Here is a 19,449-nt window from a genome sequence, read left to right as displayed (position 1 = left end):
GAAAGAACGAAAAAGGCTAAAATGCAGAAGATAATTCAGGTGCTTCATCACCTCCTTGCTGAGACACCCAGCAGGATACAGCATCTGTCTGCTCTCCCCACAACATGGCTACCTCACTTTCCTGTCTACAAGTCTACCTCGAACTGCGCCAGAAGCCATCGCTGAGCGTTGTTCACCAGTGCTTGATGTCACTGCCTCTGTCAATGTGTTTTCATGCTACCGCCTGTCGAGGGGCCGGTTCTGATCATCCAACCGCCCCAATTGATACTCGCAGTGAGTGATGTTGCGTGCGAGGCATGGCTCGTGTGACTCGTAAGTGAACGGACTTGTCAAAAAGCAGATAGACCGTAAAGCAGGGCGGCGATGAAGAAAAGGTGCCTAAAAGGCAGAACGGGAATCTCGAAACGTTCTTTGCATGTCGTGAAACTGTGAAGTGTTTTAAAAAATGCAGCAGATTTGTTGGAGAACTGAAACTCAAAGTAGAACAGAGTTTTCACCTTAACACCAGATTAAAGTAGAATTAAAAGTCTGAATTTACCAAATATCTTAGTTGCAGGTTCTTATAACAGTTTGTAATGTTTTATGATAGTTTAGTTTTATTTGTTGTGACTTCTTTTTTGTCTCATCCAGGTAGTTTTAATTTGTTTTACTGAGTGGATATTGTTCTCATAAATGGCTAAATATGGTTTAGTTTTAGTTAAATTTGTATTTCTCGTAGTAGTAGTTTTAGTTTTTTCTTTGGTGCAGAATTTCATTCTGTTGTAATTATGTATAAATTGATTGTATACATTGTGTAATGAATACTCAAGAGAACATAATATTTTCATAAAATTTCTTCATTTATTGTTGAACCAACTGACTGGTGTTTTCTCCCAGTTTTTGCTGAGGCAGTTTCGCAAACTATGGAGTACCATAATTTGGTGACAGCTGATGGAAACTGCATGTGTGCGTGTGTGTATTTGTGTGTGTTTGAATTAAAAATATACTTAGATTAGTTTGAAAGATTAATAAAGATTCATAAAGATAAAAAAAAACAATTAAATTTAATTTCAGGATGTTTTAATTAGTTTTACAAATGCGCAAACATCCAGTTAGTTGTGGCTTTCTCCCCCATTCCTTACTGTTTTATTTATTTCAATAAGCAAAAATGCTCTCCAGTTTCAGCTTTTGTCATTTTATTCATTTTAGTTAACTGTAATAACCCTGGTTTGAATAATTTCAGACTGACTTTATATTGCTACAAACGTTCTGACATTTATTTTTTCATTCAGATTTCTGACTTTAAAATGTCAGACAATATCCTTATTTTAATATCACAACCAAATGCTTTTATTGGTTGAAAATGATTCATTTTGTGTAAATGTGCTTCTCAGCAACAGAGAATATCAATGATCAATTACTCTAGAAATTTTGGAGACATTTGGTGGAAGTCATTTTTTTTTTTTATATTTAATTTACAACATCATAAGGGAATACAGCAGCAGTGGCCTGTCACAATAAATATAAAGAAATAAAATGAATTATGAAATTTTTGTGAAGAAAATTGCCCTTAAAACAATATCAATAATCAAAAAGGAAATCATCAAACTCATCTTAATTTATCAGGAAAACAATTGATTAATTGCTTCTCGATGTGGCAGGCTTAACTGTTACTGTAGTTCACAAGTCAACCATTTTCAGTCAGATTGATTCTTCTGTACTTTCAGACTTTCCTTTCAGGATAATTACAACCTTTAAACATGGCTGATCTGGGTTTGAAAGAACAGAATATAATTGGTGTCACAAGCTCCCTGCTGTCGCAAATGAATAGTTTGGACCTGGATGGGTGACGGCATGGGCCACAACAAGAAGGTTCCACCAAATATAGGTCACATTTATTAGATGTATGAACAGTCATTGGCAAGTTTCACTCCAAAAACACAAAATCTTACCAAGTGTTTTTGGTTAGTTTCTATTGGTAACATCTTGGTACACTAGAAATACGACAGAAATAACTTACAGGTGAATTTTCAGTGAAAAAAAAAATAGAAGCTTGTTTTAAGTAAATAATCCCTTAATATCGATTAAAAAAGTTATTGTTGGACTGGCAGATTATTTATTTTATGAGAAAAATGTCTTGTTATATCTGAGTACTTTTTTCACTTTAAAGAAATTATTGACTTAAATCAAACTCCTCTATCTTGCTGAAAAGTTTCTTAGGTTATTCGTATTTCAAGTGCATTAAGATACATCCAGAAAGTAGACTTGGTAAGATTTTGCGTTTTTGCAGTGTTGAGATTCTGATGATTCTGACATAAACATGAGTAGAAATACTGGAGAATGAGCAAAACTAAAATCTTTATGATGATACAAATGAATCCAGTGTTTGAAGCAGCTGGTTCCCCTGTGAGAAACTTCATCAGACAACCAAAGGAAAGTTCAGGAGATTCTTCAGGCCTTTCATGACAAGTTTCTTCTTTACTTTTACACACTTCCATGTGTATTTTCAGCAGTATTGATCACAGTAGAGTTTAATTTGTATCTCAACGTGGTAAAGCGCTACCGCTGGGCATCACTGTAAATGAATTGTTAATGTGTAGAGCAGCAGGGCGATGCAGTGCTTAATGGCCGCCTCAGACGTGTGTGAGGGTGAGAGCACACTCGGTGTCTGTCCATCTGTGTTCGCCCTGTGACAGAGAGGCAACATGTTCACCCTGCACTCCGCCTGCCACACAGCCACTTCTAGGAATAGATGATGCTAGCAACGCTAACGAAGCTGAAAAGATCAGAGTAGATTTTTGACACACAAAGGACAAAAGTTTGGCTTCGCAAACATAATGCTTCATTTCAGAATAAGAATGTCTGAGTGAAGTTCAAACTGCATAATTAAACCCCAAAATAAAACAAATACAGCGACGTAAAATAATCCATATCAAAATAGCAATGAGAGCAGTTTTTTTTTCCTTACAAACTCAGAAAATGTTTGAATCGTAGAGCTGATAGGTGGTTGTGTTATCAAAGTTTCTGGGATGTGTTTCATGTTTCACATGGAGCTGGCCCTGGAAGACCGGACTAGTTCTGCACGTCCTCAGCTTTCCTTGGTTTTCTCAGAAAAAAATGTTTGTGTCTAAACAAGGTAATCTACAGGATTAAAGGAACAGTATGTAGATTTTACAAAAGATTTTTGTATCTGAAGGATAAACATGGTTTCCACTGTGGTTAGGAAAGAATATCAAGATATATTTGGTGTTTTAACTATTAAGGCAGGTAGTTATAAGAGAGGGTAAATGTTTATTATTAGGTGCAGTCGTGGACGTTGTCCTCAACTGCAGCGAATCCCAGGGTTTTATTTTTAAGAAGCTGAAGATGGTCGAAGAGTTTTTCTGAACTGTTATTGTTTGTCCTCACTGCAGGTTCAGTTTACCACATCATTCATATTCAAGAAGTGTGCCAGTGCTGCTTAAATAGACATTTAGAAAATGGCTGAGCCAGTGCCAATCCAGATGAAACCCTTCATTTTGTGCACTTTACTGTACTTGACCCATTCATTGCTCGTGTTGCCCGTGAAAGGCTGAGCTTAGACCCTCTGCTGCAGCTGCACTGGCTCGGGCTGCAGCTGTGTTTATGGGTTCTGCTGCTGCACTGAATGCACCAGCTGCACAGGGCTTCACTCGGCCCGTCGTCACGAGACAGCGAGAGCCAAACCTAATCACACAGTCAAAACATCTCTGCCTAAATAATGTTTAAAACCTACCTAAAGGTCATTATTTTTGTGACAAGCTGGCCTGATTTATGGTTATTCCTCAAAGAATCAAATAAAATAAAGTAGAAATGAATCCAGCATTTACAAAATGTCCAAAATCTACATATGCATTTGAGCTCAAAAAGCCATAGCCTATTTAAAATAAGTGGTATTAGAATTGCCACTGAAAAAGATGTACAAATACGAGCAGAAATCTTATTTGAAAAGAGGAAAATTGTGCCAATACCAACAGGGTTGAATATGACACATCTTTATTCCTCAGTCCCTTCTTCTACTTACACTCTTCTCTCACTGCAAATCACAATCATATGCAAAAAAAATCACAATCTATGGTTCTGTTAAACAGATTGACATGTCGAACCACGAATAACGACGCAGGCCTGAATTCTTCCCCAGGTGGATTTAGATTTTTCAAGTCATTCTTGTAATATTGATCATGATAACCTACAGATAAAATGTACTTTCTCAGAAAAAAAGGAGAATATTGCATAATATCCATTCAAAAAGCTTCTCAAAAGTATGTTTGTGACTATAAACCAAATATTAGAACTTCCTTGAGGTTCTGGTCAGGCCCGTTTGCTGGACACTCAGGAACAGTAACACTATTCAATTCAACTATTAAGTTTATTAAATAAACACTTCATTCAACCTAAAGGGAAGTCAAATGTCATAGTTTCATTTGGGCAGCGTTTTTAGAGATGCTACGGCTCCACTGGCTTCAAAGTGTTTATCTGTCCGTGTTTCTCATTTACTCCCAGGAAATGTTTGTCTAAACTAGGCTGTTAGGCTCTGCACCAGCCTAATTGGTCAATTGGAGTGTTTAACATGCAAAAATATTCACAGAAATACTTCACTTAATCAAGTCCTGTGTAATCAGCAACATTCAGATCAGGCAGTAACAGAAAGTCTGCTATGAATCTCTGCCCTTCACTTTCTTCTCTCATTGCGAGTCAATCCATGTGTGACAGATTCTGCCCTCTTAGCAATATTCTTGCAATAATTAGAGCGATTTAGTAAAGCAGTTTGTTTACAGAGCTTTCTGGAGTTTTCAAAGCTGATTGATGCAAAGACGTTGCACACAGAAGACTTTCTGTCTGAACCTGAAGATAGAAGGCGATGTTTTTGTTGGACACTGTGACAATAAAAGCTTACCGGTTCCTTTCTTATCTTCCAAAGCAAATATGCCCTGATTATCACACGCTTTGTCCTAATATAAACATATTCAAAGATTACAGTATTGTGTAGTGACAATGTGTGTGTAGTAACCTCACATTTGTCTCCAAGGAAACAAGGCCAAGTCAAGTCAATGTCTTACTTTTTTTCTGACAGTGAACATTTGATAATTACTGTTATAAAACTCAAAGTGCTCTGAAAAAGTAAAATACAAGAATCCAGGAGATTCTATACAGATGGAAAAAGTCTGTAATTTTTCAGGTAAACTTGCAATGGAAAATTAAAGTGGGCATGATTATAATTTCTCTCATTGTTTTTGTCACAGAATTTATTTTTCAATATTTTGCCACTGATGATGTGTGATTTTGTTCTTATGTTTCTTTTCCACTCTGCTGCAGGGAAAATGTCCCTGTGGAAACAGTAATGAAGGGATACTGGTACTTTCTTTTCATACCAAAATGTTTCAGACTTTCAAACAATTTTCTATGTCAGACAAACATAAATATAAATATTAGTTTCTTTTATCTAAGGAAAAAAAAATCTAATCGCCTCCTAAGTCGAACAGCTTATAATCATTGGCAGTATTTTATATCATTTCATATCACTTTCTCACTCTTCTTTACAAAATTGTTTTAGAGCATAAATGGCCTGTTTAAGGGTATGCCACACCTTAATCACGTTGAAATACAGACTTTAACTAAATCATAAAAACCTGAACGTTTTCCAGGGTCTTTTTGATTTTTTCAGAGTTGGACTCAGGGATGTGCTTTGGATCATTGTCCCATCGCACAACCCATTGTGCTCTTGCAACAAAAAGGTTTTGCAAAGAGTTATTGCCATAACTTTGATAAACAAACAAAAAAAGCCAAAGGTATGCCAGCACAAATCTAATCTAAACTTGCCCCTGTCCACAAAGAGGCTTTATAGTAGTTGGAGGTTTGCTAAACAGGATGGCATCGTAAAACAGCCTTGTAAACTGAACTGAAGCCAGACTGTTCCTGAACTATTGAACAAATATATGGAGAAAAACAAACATAGGCTTTTTAGCCTGCTGGCTTGCTAGCTGAAAGACTGCTCAAAGATCTTGTGGGACAATCAATCGGACATTTGAGGATTATGAAAACATTGTTTGGCAGATATAAATCAGGCGTTGGTGTTTTTGGTATTGACAGAGTTTTTGTGTCTTTGAACAGCTGTGGTTCTGGTTTGCTAATTCTCTATGAATGCTATTTTTGTCTGATTGCTTTGTCATTAATATTGAACCACAAACATTGATTTCAACCAGTATACTTAGGTCTGTTGACTCTTTCCATGTTCAGCTTGTCTTTGGAGTAATATTAGTAAGCTGGCCACTCCTGTCGACATCTGGCTCTCAGGTTCAACATATTTCATTTTTTGATTTCAGTTTTCTAAAAAGCGTTGTTTATAAAAGTTGTGTCGTTATTTAGCAAGGATCATTTTCATGTCCCCAAAGTATCAGGCTGCTTTGTTCCCTTAGTAAATGAATTCATCATTTTAAATCATAATGTGTGACAAGAAAAGACCGTAACCAAAGTTATATACACTACCGTTCAAAAGTTTGGGGTCACATTGAAATGTCACTAAAAGCACTGTACTTTTCAATGAAAATAACTCTAAACCAGTCCTAACGTTAAAGAAATACACTCTATACATTGCTAATGTGGTAAATGACTATTCTAGCTAAAAATGTCTGGTTTTTGGTGCAATATCTACATAGGTGTATAGAGGCTCTTTTCCAGCAACTATCACTCCAGTGTTCTAATGGTACAATGTGATTGCTCATTGGCTCAGAAGGCTAATTGATGTTTCAAAATCCCTTGTGCAACCATGTGCACACATCTGAAAACAGTTTAGCTCCTCACAAAAGCTATAGTAATGAATGGGGTGACCCCAAACTTTTGAACGGTAGTGTACGAGAAGGGATTTACTGTTTCACAGCAACAGAATATTTTAGCTTTTCCACAGAGTCAGAACATAGCGACACTGAAATACACTGAACTCCAAGCTGATGCATCAGTTAATCCATTTTGAACAACAGTCTGTCAAAAAATAGTTCAGAATCGCTTGTTACCAGTTTTCATTGTTGCATTAGCTAGGATGTAAAACGATGAATCGACTAGTTTAAAAAGAGTTTGATCCTATCTACCAACTACATGCATGAAGGTGAGGAAAGTTAAACTCCTCCTACCAATGTTTGCTGCTCATTGGGAGTCGTTTCTTCCAATGATGAGGTTGGCAACAAGAGCATGAGGTCCTGCAGGCAGGTACAGGACACAGTGAGCTGGGACTGCAGCTGGGCAGTCCATTCATCACTAGGTGTCCTTCAGCACTGTTCTGTCCCGGCAGGCCTGCTGCTCCACCATGGATCAACACAGGACATGTTTGAACAGTTCACCCAAGGCCATGAAAGTTAGTGCAGCAGCAACAACATAACAGCATCAGGATCGGCGTATCAAAGGAAATACATCAGACCGCCAAGAAAAAGACCTGTGGTCTGTCCAGTGGGTTTGCAGCTTTTATGTTTGTCTGTGGCTTACTGTCCTCTCCGCTTCCTCATTAAAGGTTTAATGAACTGCTGCCCTTTATTTTGTCTGATTGTCCCTCCTGCATTACATTCAGGTGTAATAAAACGTCACAGGCAGATATCGGTCCATGCTCACATTAGTGATGGTGAAGTATAAGCTGCTGAGGTTTGGTAGGTTTTGTGTGTGGCTGCTGTGCATGTAAGAAGTGCGACAAGACACTGTGGAACGGATCTGGCGACATTAAAATGCTGCGTCAAAAAGCAGAATATTGATCCACTGCTGACTTCGTTTGGTGCAGCAGGAGCTCAATAGGAGCTCTGAATGAAAACAGGTGTCGACACCCTGTTGCATCTGAGACTAATTTTGAAATAAGAATGGAAGTAGTTCTCAAGTAACTCTGTTGTGTTTACGGAGTCGACTGATGATCCTTCGCACTCCACTGAATCTTTTATTTGACAACCTCTGCATTATCCACAACTGAATCACAGAGACAGACAGGACAGCTGTGATTTCTGTACACTATGTGAGAGCAGCACCATGGCTGAACACACAGCTGCAACCATGCTGAAGTAAATGTAACTTTCTCTCAAAGCGACGAAAGAGCCTCAATAACAGAGTTTCAATAAGTCATCAAACCTGAACCGGGAAACTCTACAATGGACAGAACTTCTTTAATACAGTTTGGGATTTATAAAACTTCTACTATAACTTCTATTATATTTATGAAATCAATCAATCAATCAATCAAATTTTATTTGAAAGCGGATAATAGCAGCTCTGTCCCCCCTAACAACATTAAAGACCTATTCAGAGTCATTCATCAGGATTTCTTCAACATAAAATGATGCTGAAAACATAAACTTTCTTATTCTTCTAGTTTTTGCACTGACTGTGTTTTATTTATGTGGTTGGGCTGCAATTAAACTTGTTACTAAGAACATGGGAGATGGTTGGACTTCATGACAGCTGCAGAGGGTTGGAGAAACCAAAGAAACGGGTGAATTTATACCCAAAGTCTAAACTAATGTGAAGCAAGGCTTTTTAAAATTATATTTTTCTTAATAGTCGGTTGAAATTTTACTAACAGCTCAGCTCTGCATGTTAGCCTCTAAAACCAAAGAGCCCAGTTTTCACCACTAATTCACATTACAGAAATTTAAAGTTGAAATGATAACCAATAAAAGACACATGAAAAATAGTTTTTTTGTTGTTTTTTTCTGGAAACAAAAGGAATCCGAAAGGTTCTGGATTCGAACTGATTCTATATCCAATTTTACAGCAAGTCACTGTGGAACAATTGACAATCTTTGCAGCATATCTCTATACTTCTATTAAGCTGCATTCTTTTCCGTTGGACTCCAAGTAAAAAAAAAAAAAAGGCTGATTAGGAACATGTAATGCACACAGTAAGGACCGTCTTAACCTTGGCTCCTTTTTGGTTGGACTTTGAGGGCTTCTCCTCTTCCAGTTTTTCAAAAAACCATTTACTTTGAGATCAGCTCAGATAGATTTCAACCAGGAGCCATACATCAACAGGACACGTTTTTCCATAACATTATTGAACTCTCTCTAACTTGATAAGAAATTAGGCTTTGGCTCTCGGTTGACTGTGAACATACGGAGGCCCTCGCGCCGATCCTATCAAACACGGTTAGCCGTGTTGTTTTAATCAAGTTTCAAGGGAACTTGTGTGTGGGCTTCTTCACTGCGTCTTTGTGTGTATGCCAATCTAGACGTGTTCCCATCCACACAGAGACTTTTATAGAAGTCGGAGGTTTGCTAAACACGACAGCGTCGTAAAACAGCCTTGTAAAAAGCTCATCTGCTGCACACCGTCTGTAAACACAGGTAGTGAGATGTCACAGTGAGTGTGCAGACGGACAACTCTACATGTGGAGAGCATTAAAGCCTGCAAAGGGTCAGTGTGTGTGCATATGTGTGTGTTTGTGTGCCTTTCACAAAAGCTTTCATGAGTTTTTTTGGGGGGTGGAGGGAAGCAACTTGCCTTTATAAACTTTACACTACTTACACTCAACACATTTAAGTCTTTTATTTTTATCTCAAAAAGTGAATAGATCATATCCTTGTCCTTCCACACAACAATTATCTCCTGTGTTGGTCTCATGCGTAAAAAGACAATGGCTGTTCATGGCTATAATACCACAATATCTGAAAAAGTAAAAGGAATGTAAACATTTTCACAAACTATTAGAAAAATTATATTTTTAGCTTTCAATGTTGGAAAATAAACACTTAATAAAAGGAAAGAACGTGCAAAGATCCAAATAAATAAATGAATAAATCAACATGTATTTTTCCCCAATTTTTACAACAGTTATCTGAAAGGAGAGCCGCTGAGCCGCGGCGTGAAGGAGGCTGTGGAATGAAGACATGTGGCTCCAGAAGCACAGCTGATTGAATCTGCAGACTTGAGATGGATGAATGGTATCTGCAGCTTTGTTCCATGATTTAGTGCTGTGACCGAATGGGCCGTCTCACCCCGCCCTGGTGGCGCTTCTCTCACATTTCTTCCAACAATCCTTAACAGATATTTGTGGGGTCTTGGAGAAATCAAAAGTCAGAGGCAAAAGGGCCCTGGAATGTCATGAGTGATGCTATTTGTGAATAACACCTAAATACTGGGGACGAGGGTGGCAGCTGAACTAGTATAGCATGCAGCCTGGAAGGCAGGAAAGACTGGGAATAAATAAGGAAGTTAAGCAGCGACTGAGACATGTAAAAAAAGAAAAAAATTCAAAGAGAAAATGACAGAGAACACCTTGCAGTCATGGGGTTAGGGACCACAGCACACACAAATAACTAAAATACAGAAACACTTGAGACGGTTGCTAAAGATGCTTCTAAACACCAAATATACCTTAATATATAATATTACGTTCAGTGTGAACCGTCTCCATGCTACTGTATGGGTTAACAGCTACAGCCTTCCTTTTCTCTGTTCTTGTGTCTATAGCCAATCAGCACCAAGGACAAAAAAAGGTGCTCCTGGACTGGCTGCTTTGCAAATGCCAGCCAGTAGTGTTAGCATGGTATTTTGTTTTTAAAAAAATTAGATATGTGCTCTGAAAAAAATCAAAAATAAAATGAGTGAATAGGTCAATCCGTAAAAATTGATTCATAGACCAGGTTGGCTGCTCTGTACAGTGTGTCCATGATACCAGTCATACAATTGGCTTGTTGGATGCACCTTTACCAGGTTTTCTGCATGTTTCACCTACTCAAAATTTAGACCTTTTGAGACTATTACGAAAAGAGTTTCAGACCTAAATTGATAGCTAACATCTTTCATCAGTTCTTTCAACATTCTAAACAATCAGCAATCATTTTTCTAAATATCCGTATTTAGAAAAATGTTGCTGGCGCCGTTAAAGGTGAACTTTTTTTTTACCTATCAATGGTAAAAGAAAAACAAAAACACAACAGTTGTGAAAATGTAGGTCAGCTGGAACAAATATCACTGCAACATCTCACCAGGGTATTGCAATAGTATACTAACAAATATCATCCAGCCGTAGTTAAAAAAAAATTATCTTGTTAAGTTTATATGTAAACTTATATCATTTTCATATATTTTAAGACACAAGATCCTAAATATCTTGTGTCTGAATGAAACCTTTAACTTGGGCTACCCAGTGGCGGGGGGTTTTTTCACCATTGTAGGAACTTGGATGCGTCAGGCTTTCTGTAATGATTGCTGGGCTTGGGTCCAGAGAAATGACATCCCCAAATAACTTTTAGAAACCTGAATGGATGAGAGCCTTGTGGAATGGCAGAAACTTGCAGATTCATATGTCACGATGAAGGCAGGAAAAAAAAAAAAGAGCAGAATTTATAAGCACCATTCTGCCACGCGGCAGACTGAAAAACCCAATGAGCTGCGGGGCTGATTGCTGACTACATTAAGCCTCTTAGGCAGGATGCTGATGAATCTACTCGTTGAAACGTTAAGGTAATAGTCTTGACATAGCAAAGACATAACTCACTGACTGTACCTGAAAATTCCGGCCGAACGACAGCAATTCCAAGCAGCAGCAGGTCCAATATGAAAGAGGACTTTGCTTTTATTACCATCATCATTACTGTATATCATTTCTGAATGTACAGCCATTTGGTTTCATTTAAATGTAAATCTGGGCACTCAACTGCGCATGTTGTCCCCCCCTCTATGGCAGCCCGACTATCATGATTCATTCTTGAATCTGCAGGCAGAATAAAAGAGCCCCTTTGCTTTCTCTCAAGGAAAATAACAGATATGACCTTTGTCCGTTTCACTGAAAGCCCTGTGAGCAGCAAAGTAAAAAAAAAAAAAACCTTGAGATATATTTTCTTTTTCTTTTTTTTTTTTTGCAAGGAAAACAAAAGTAGCCACATTTTGTCATTTTTGACATTTTTTGTTTTTTTTTAAATATTGGTTTTTTTGTATGTGTTCTTTTTTTTTACTTTAGAAAGGAGGAAAGAGACATTGGGTTTGTGGGAGCGGGTCTGAGGCTGCAGCAGCAGCAGAACGGAGGAGAACGGCGTGGCAGGCCAGGCAGTGATGATTACTTGAGCAACGTTTGACAAAAGAACACGTCATGGGTGGGGAAGATGCTGTATGCTAGGGATGCACCGATAAATTGGTCCCGATTTTTGTAATTTTAAGGAATCAGCAAAAAGCATAAACTTGCATTTCAAACCGAAGATGAACTGATCTGATATTGATATCTGTATTGATTCTGACATTGGAAAATAAGTAAATCAAGACTGGGTATTTATCGAAGTCATAATTAATCTTGCATTATATTTAGAATAGCTCATTCCAATTTCCATATGAACCATCTGATTGAAAGTTTGTTGCAGTTTATGTTTAACCAAGATGATCAATAAAAGTCAATTATTTACATTGGCTAATCTACTCCTACTTCCACCGACTGAACACATTAAAGTTCTGTTTTTACATATTTTGACCAAGCTTGTGAAGCTGTCGGTATGTGGTACTTGTGCAAAATTATCAAACACATTCTTAACTAAGTGCATTTATATCCGTATTTAAAGAAAAACACACACAAAAAAAAAACATCTTACGTCAATTCAGCTGTTTTCCTATTATGGATCGGCATCGGTTGATGCATAGGTTGATGCATCGGTTGAAACATTGGCATTGAACAAAATCAGAATCGGCAGGTCAGGATTTTTATAAATGGGCAATTGGATAGAGAAGTGCAGCCAGTGCACCAACAACCGCTAAAGTTTATCAAATGAAGTGACACACATTCCAAATGCTACCATATTCAAATCACACAAAATATATTGTCTTCGTAATCATTAGCACAACTTCCTGAAAAACTAATAAATGAACTGGATGACTTCAACACTCAAACTTGAATTAATCCCTTCGATTACCGCTCTTCTTACTCTACACAGAACCCACACTGCTGCTAAAACACGCAGCACATAAATAAATCATCAGCCCCTAAATAAATGCACCTGCATGACAAGTGAAATCAACAAGAGCTTCACCGGGATTCAGGTTTCAAGAGATGTTACCAAAATACTCTCACAACCTCTTAGCATGTTCTGTTAGAAACAAAATCCGACCTCTTTATCAAAAGGGAGTCACGGCAAGGCTAAGAAAGATGTGCGTGTTCAGATAACCCCCCGCGTGTTTTATCACAGCTCAGAGACATGAGGAGAGCTTTTTAAAGCGCCCCCCCGGGCCGCACTATTCATGTGTTGCGCATGAAGGAGCCCTCATTCGTGACCCTTCGCGTAAGTCTCATTTCAAGCCACCAGGGGCCCAACTAACTTTGGCCATTGATCGTCGGGAGCTGAAGTCCTGCTGTGTGCGAGTCGGAGCTGTCAGGTCCTGCTGCAGCAGCAGACCGCTGCTGGCTGGCTGGACTCCGGTTGGTAGAGAGCGGGAATGACGTGAGTACTGACTTTTTTTTGTGGCATGTGTGACTGATGTCACGCAGAAAGGAATGGTAAATCAAACAGTGTCACGTGTTCCTGGAGATGGGGGACTCCAGGTTAGTGTTTCAAAGTCATTCATTTTTTTTCTGTTTGAGAATTTAGAATTCTAAACATGAAATTGTTTTGTTGCCTGAAATTGTTTGAAGCCTTCTCAGCCTGATCATAACCTCTGTATGACATAATATGAACTGTCACTTCAAGTTTCATTATGGCCTTTATTTACTCCTGCTGCCCCAGCAGACGGCTCACCTGAACCTATAGTTCATCTCTAAGCCTGTTTCAGTAAGCAGTTAATTGTATGACAATAAAATGAGCTCAACAATTTTCATTCCCATGATATTTTTTGATGGGTAATTTTGTTTACAGACACATCATTTATTTGTGCTGTCAGTAGTAAATAGTTTTTATCTCAGTTTTCTTTATTGCTTTAGGTTGTGTTTTATTTTTGGACTTTTAAAATGTCTCCCATTTCCAGTGTGGAATGTTCTGTCCTAAATTAAAGTCCATTAGTCTTTGAGAGGGAAAACTTGGGACAATTTATCATCCAGCATTACCACAACAGACCTAACATCCACCAGTTCCTTTGTTTCATTTTGATAATTTTATAAGCATGGATACAGATATTTAAAAAAAACATTTCAAACAAAAATATTGTTTGTGGAATCGAAAAAACCTTGACAGGCAAAAACTTTCAGTATGCTTTTCCTACATTTGCATTACATTTAGCTGCTGTCAGGTGGAAAATAAAGCTGTTGTTATTTCCCACTGTTGCAAGTTGTGGTACTTCTCTTTGTTCACAGTTTCACAAAATTATTTGAAGAACCTTCTCCCCCTGTAATGTAAATGTGACCCTAAAGTGCTTGGTTATCAGACTATCTTTGACAGATGACTTAGAACACGACCCTGAGGTTCCTCTCTCTAAATACCAGTGTTACTGGCTTCATAAACAGATTAATCAAGGCAAACAAATCAAGCAAATGTTTCACAAGTCAAAAACTGCCTGGTGGAAGCAACGATTCAGTCTAGACTTGACTAGTCTATGCATCGTGGTTTTCCTGCATATCTCAATCTAAGGTGGTTCTAACACCCACATACCCAGAAACTATGTTTGTGTGTTTCACAAATATGATAAAGATTTTATGAATCTCAAACTGTGGCTAGCTACAAATACTTTATGAGGTAATTATTAATAAAACTAGTCATTTAGATGGAAATGATCAAGTCAGGGAACCACTTGTTCGAAAAAAATAATAGCACTTAACTCTCAGTTATTGTTTTTAAAGACTTGCCTGATAAGGGTAAGTCAGGGTGTGCTTTGGGAAATTTTAGAATGTTTTTATTTTATGGTTTCCTTTCAGAGGTGCATTCACTGACAAATCTGACATGTGAAACACTGTCAAATTGAATGTGAAAATGGCAGTGGACACCCCATCTGGCCCGAGGTCTCCGGAGCCACAACTTATTGATCTCTTTTCTTTTCTATGAGCCTTTTTGATGATGACTCCTTTGGTATCCAGAGTCAGAGAATGACAGGAATTCTGAGTACAGCTTATCGATGCAGCTCACCTTGAAGTGCTTTTGTTGTTTTCTGGTGTTTCAATTTCAACAGTCACCATTAGTGGAAAAGAAATAGATTTTACCATTCTGGTTATGAGAATAAAAAAAAAACTAAGAAAATCTGTAGAAGAATGAAAATTGGTTTAGTGTGATGGTAAACCAGGGTTTCATTCTGAGCCTTTTCATAAGGAGTTGAAAGAGGCGCTTCTTAAACTATGGGTCATCATTTACAAGGGTCATCGGACTCCGGGTAATGACTGCTGATGACCTTCAGGGTATCTTGATCTTGACCATTTCTGCTCCTTTGATTACTCCTTTTATTCAGACTTTTCTGGCTTGAAGAATCCTTCACCTCACAGAAACTGAGCATTTTAATAGTTTCAATATCATCAGGCGTAGCTCTGTAATTTCTTTTCCACCATAGAATTCAGAATGAGAAAAATGAAACACACTCTGTAGGATTCCTCCATTCATCAAGAATCCCACTTAGAGCAACAAAAACACAAAGAAGCTGTTTTCACTTCATTCCATTATGCCCCTGCTGTGCAAAGTACTAAATAATAAATATGTTTTACCTGCAAAAACAGTTTTAATTTGATATTCATTAGGTCTGATTAGTGGGAGCAGGAAACTATTTTCTTCTTTGTGAGTTTCTCTTTTGAAGTTCTACAGATGTACAGCTGAAGCTGCAGCAGCAGCTGAAGCTGCAGCAGCAGCAGCTGAAGCAGCAGCAGCAGCAGCTGAAGCAGCAGCAGCAGCAGCTGAAGCAGCAGCAGCAGCAGCTGAAGCAGCAGCAGAAGCAGCAGCAGCAGCTGAAGCAGCAGCAGCAGCAGCTGAAGCAGCAGCAGCAGCAGCTGAAACAGCAGCAGCAGCTGAAACAGCAGCAGCAGCAGCAGCAGCAGCTGTGCTGCTGGGCCCTGGGATTCCAGGAAATAAATATGAAGCTATATATAAATTTAAGGGATGCAGTTCCAAAAGTTCTTTTTGTTTGTGACTGGTTTTGAAGAGAGCATGTCCCCTGGAGACAAAGCGATTCATCGGATTAACAATGATGAATCAGTTATTGAAATAATCACTAACTGATTCAGTAGTTGATCAACTGTTAGCTCAGTTATGAAGCCACAAAATGAAAGACCAGTGAAGCCAAAACTGTGCAGAAAACATATACAGTTTGCATTTAGCACTAAAAAAAAGTCTTTGTAAATATGTTCTAGTCAGTCTTTTAGTCACCTGGATCAAATTCTACAAAATCAATAACTATAATTAAGCACCTTTTGCCAGTTTGCTATTTAAATAGCAAAAGGTGATCAGAAAAATAAAAAGATAGACAGATTACCCACACACTGATTTGTTGAGAAGTCAAGCAGAGATGACCTCCCCACATGTTGATGTCAGAAGTACTTTTTAGATGCGTCGTCTGCTCCAATAATCAAAGTAAAGCTGTTCCTGCATTTCAGTCAATTTTTGTTATCCGATTAATCATCAGAATAATTAATTACTAAAACAATTGTCAGTCGCAACCTTACGATGCATTTTTAATGCAGGTAAAAAGATGCAAACTTGGAAAAAACAACATGAAACTTTTGTAAGGATGCATAAATAAACTGGTCATCGATGAAAACCCTGTTCTTTTTTTTCTGCCGTTAGTAATCTGGATAAAACCTGAGAACTTTTCCGTACTATCAGAGCTTAAACAGTCTGTGATGCTGTTTGTTATGAGCATAGTAAAAATTTTACTTCTATGAAATGTGTGGCACTTTTTTAAAAATTATTTTTGGAATCAGTGTTTGCCATATTCCCAGGAAGAAAAGCGAAAACCTGCATCTGCCAGCATAAGCCCACGAACCTTATTTTAAAATTTCCAAATCTGCAGAAACGTCAGGTTTATCTGGATCAGGCAGTTATTATGGGCTGAGTCTCTGATTGTCTTTGCGCAGCAGGAGGTGACAGCATGGCAGAACGATAAAAGCCACGCGATCCAACAGACTCCACATGTACAATGAAAAGGCAGGCGCTCTCCCTCTGTACGCTGCAACCTAAATACATCACAACAACCAGTCCAACTTCATGAAGCAACTTTTCAGAGTGTTCATCCACAGAAGAAGCATCTCTGACAAACACCATGACTGCACCCCATCATCCTCTACAGCAGCAGGAGAACACAGCTGGAGAGTTAGCAGCACATAATACTGATGTATTTAGGCAGATTAGCCAATTTTACATTCACTACATCAGGAGCAAAGAACCAAGAAGGTTTTGTTGTCATTCAGCTCACAGAATTACAGAAAAAATCATCTTGGTTTTATTTCAGTGCTGCAGCTCAAAATCCAGCTTTAAATCAGAACTGTTGGAGTCTTTTCTTTCTTTTTTCTTTTTCTTTTTTTTTTGAGTGAAAAATGCAGCAACACGGTGTGTAGAGGAGCTGAGCTTCACCACCGTTAGTGTGAACCTGCATGCAGATCGTTTGCAAAAAAAGGCTTCATGTTTCATCTGCAGCAAACGTCCTTTAAAGGAAGCACTGAAGGCGCATCTTGATCCTCTTGACATTGTATGTTTTTTTGTTGCGTAAATCTTTTTTTTTTTTTTCTAACAACCACTTCTTTTTTTCTGGACAGATTATTTAAAAAAAAACAAAAAAACTAAAAAAACGCACCATGCCTGTTGCACAGGCGTGCCTGCATCCCGCCGCTCTCCTCCACGCAGCCTGCTCTCCATCTGATGGATTTATTTCAGAATAAGTGAAATAGGAGAATCAGCAGCGACCCCAGTGACAGACACGCAGCTCCAGCGACTGGCAGCGGAAGTTTTTAGCTTTATGATTCAATAAGCTCCCCATCCTATATGGGGGGATCAGAACGAGCTACTGCAGCGCAAAGCAAAGCTAAAATAAAAAAAATAAATAAAATAAAATAAAAAACGAGAACGCATTCTGGTGATTGCGTGTGCGCTTTGGAGTATTTACAACGCCCACGGATCAATAACGTAACGTTTTCATTCAGGCGACAAGTGGTGCGCAACCACGAGGGTTGGCACGCAGAAAACAGTCAGTGAGCGCAAAGTAACCATGCGTGCTTCATGGAGAGGAATCTCCTACCTTTGGAGGTGACTGATGCCGGCCAGCAAAACCCACACAGGAGGCCCACGGCGAAGAGAAAGCGTCCTTTGGTCCGCGCATCCATAGCTCCCCACTGATGCGCTATAGAGGTGACGGCTCTCCGGAACCCTCGCGTCTCCCTTCGCCTCCTCCGGCTGCCGCTCCGGATTCCTTGCGTAAAGCGGGCGCAGAGGCAGCGTGACGGGCTGGCAGCAGAAAAACAGACTGGGGGACAAGAGGACGGCTGGCGGACTGGGCTGCCGGTCGAGGGGGGACAAGCATCTTCACTCCACTTTCGCCGTGCGTGCAGTGTGCGCGCAGCGGGAGAGACGTGCGCTCTCTGTTTTACTCCCCCCTTTCAAAGCATCATCAGCACCGGAGCCTGCTGCGCTCCGACCAATGGCAGCGGGAGGAGGAGAGAGGAGGAGAGGTGGGCTCCGATCGCTCCAACACCTCTTCTTCTTCTTCTACTTATTGTTCTTCTTACTGTAATGCAGCAGGCAGCGGTCCGCCGCTCCGGTCAGGCAAAGAACAAAACACAACAGCTGACTTTCACTGGAGGTTGTTTGATTAACAAAAATAAATAAATCATAACTCAGAGGAGGAGACACTGATGACCTGAACTTGACCGGGTTGATTCTATCCGAGGCAGCTGCAGCTTAGGGTTCAGAGGTCAGCAGTGGCACTTGATTTTTAAAGCAGAGCAGAGATTCTGCTTTAAAAATCTAATTCACTGAGAAAAGTGCTACAATTAACTCCTACATGTTTTCTGAATGTGTTGAAGAATAGAAAATGATGTGTGTTCTGCTGCTTTGTGTCAATTAACTATTCCTAAGCCAGAAGTTTATTTCCTTTTTATTAAATTAATAATGACAGATCACACCCTGGCTTGATTAATGCCTGAAACATGGGCTGGAGAAACAGATCAATGGAGCCTCTTGGACTCTAAAACAGGAAGAAAAAAATCAGAACGGGTGAGAAACAAAGTTAATCTGGAAAGAGACACTAAGTCATAAGGCCACGTAATCCTTAAGGCTTTGTGACTTATTAGTATTATTATTATATTATATATATTTTTTTGTAAAACACATTTCTAAAGTAATGGCCTAAGGTGTATTTTTTTTGCCATTGGGAAAATAAATAAATAAACAAACACATTGAGATGCAGTGATGGTACAATTACTTGAAAAAGTAAAAGTTATTTTACTGGCTACTTGATTTTAGTCACGTTTCATGCAGTGACGGTGGATCAAAAAGCAGTAACGCAGAGGTGTTGAATGGATGCCAGAATTAAAGAAAAAAAAAAGCATACAAAAAGGATGGGAACACAGGGAGCCAGAGGAGAACAACAACTGAAAATCCAA

General features: G+C 38.9%; 1 protein-coding gene across 2 annotated transcripts in view; it reads right to left on the bottom strand.

Moving 5' to 3' along the window:
• unc5db (unc-5 netrin receptor Db) overlaps positions 1-18,416 on the bottom strand; it is a 195,607-nt gene extending 177,191 nt beyond the window's left edge. For both annotated transcript variants that reach the window (XM_055020556.1, XM_055020557.1), the window contains exon 1: positions 18,086-18,416. In XM_055020556.1, coding sequence (XP_054876531.1) covers positions 18,086-18,170 — 85 coding nt within the window. In that variant the 5' untranslated portion in view covers positions 18,171-18,416. The remainder of the gene's footprint in view (positions 1-18,085) is intronic.
• Between the last annotated feature and the right edge of the window lie 1,033 nt (positions 18,417-19,449).

This window comes from Poeciliopsis prolifica, unplaced genomic scaffold (genome assembly GCF_027474105.1).
Source record: "Poeciliopsis prolifica strain line A6 unplaced genomic scaffold, Auburn_PproV2 SCAFFOLD068, whole genome shotgun sequence".
NCBI lineage: Eukaryota > Metazoa > Chordata > Actinopteri > Cyprinodontiformes > Poeciliidae > Poeciliopsis > Poeciliopsis prolifica.
This window is presented reverse-complemented; position numbering and strand designations above follow the sequence as displayed.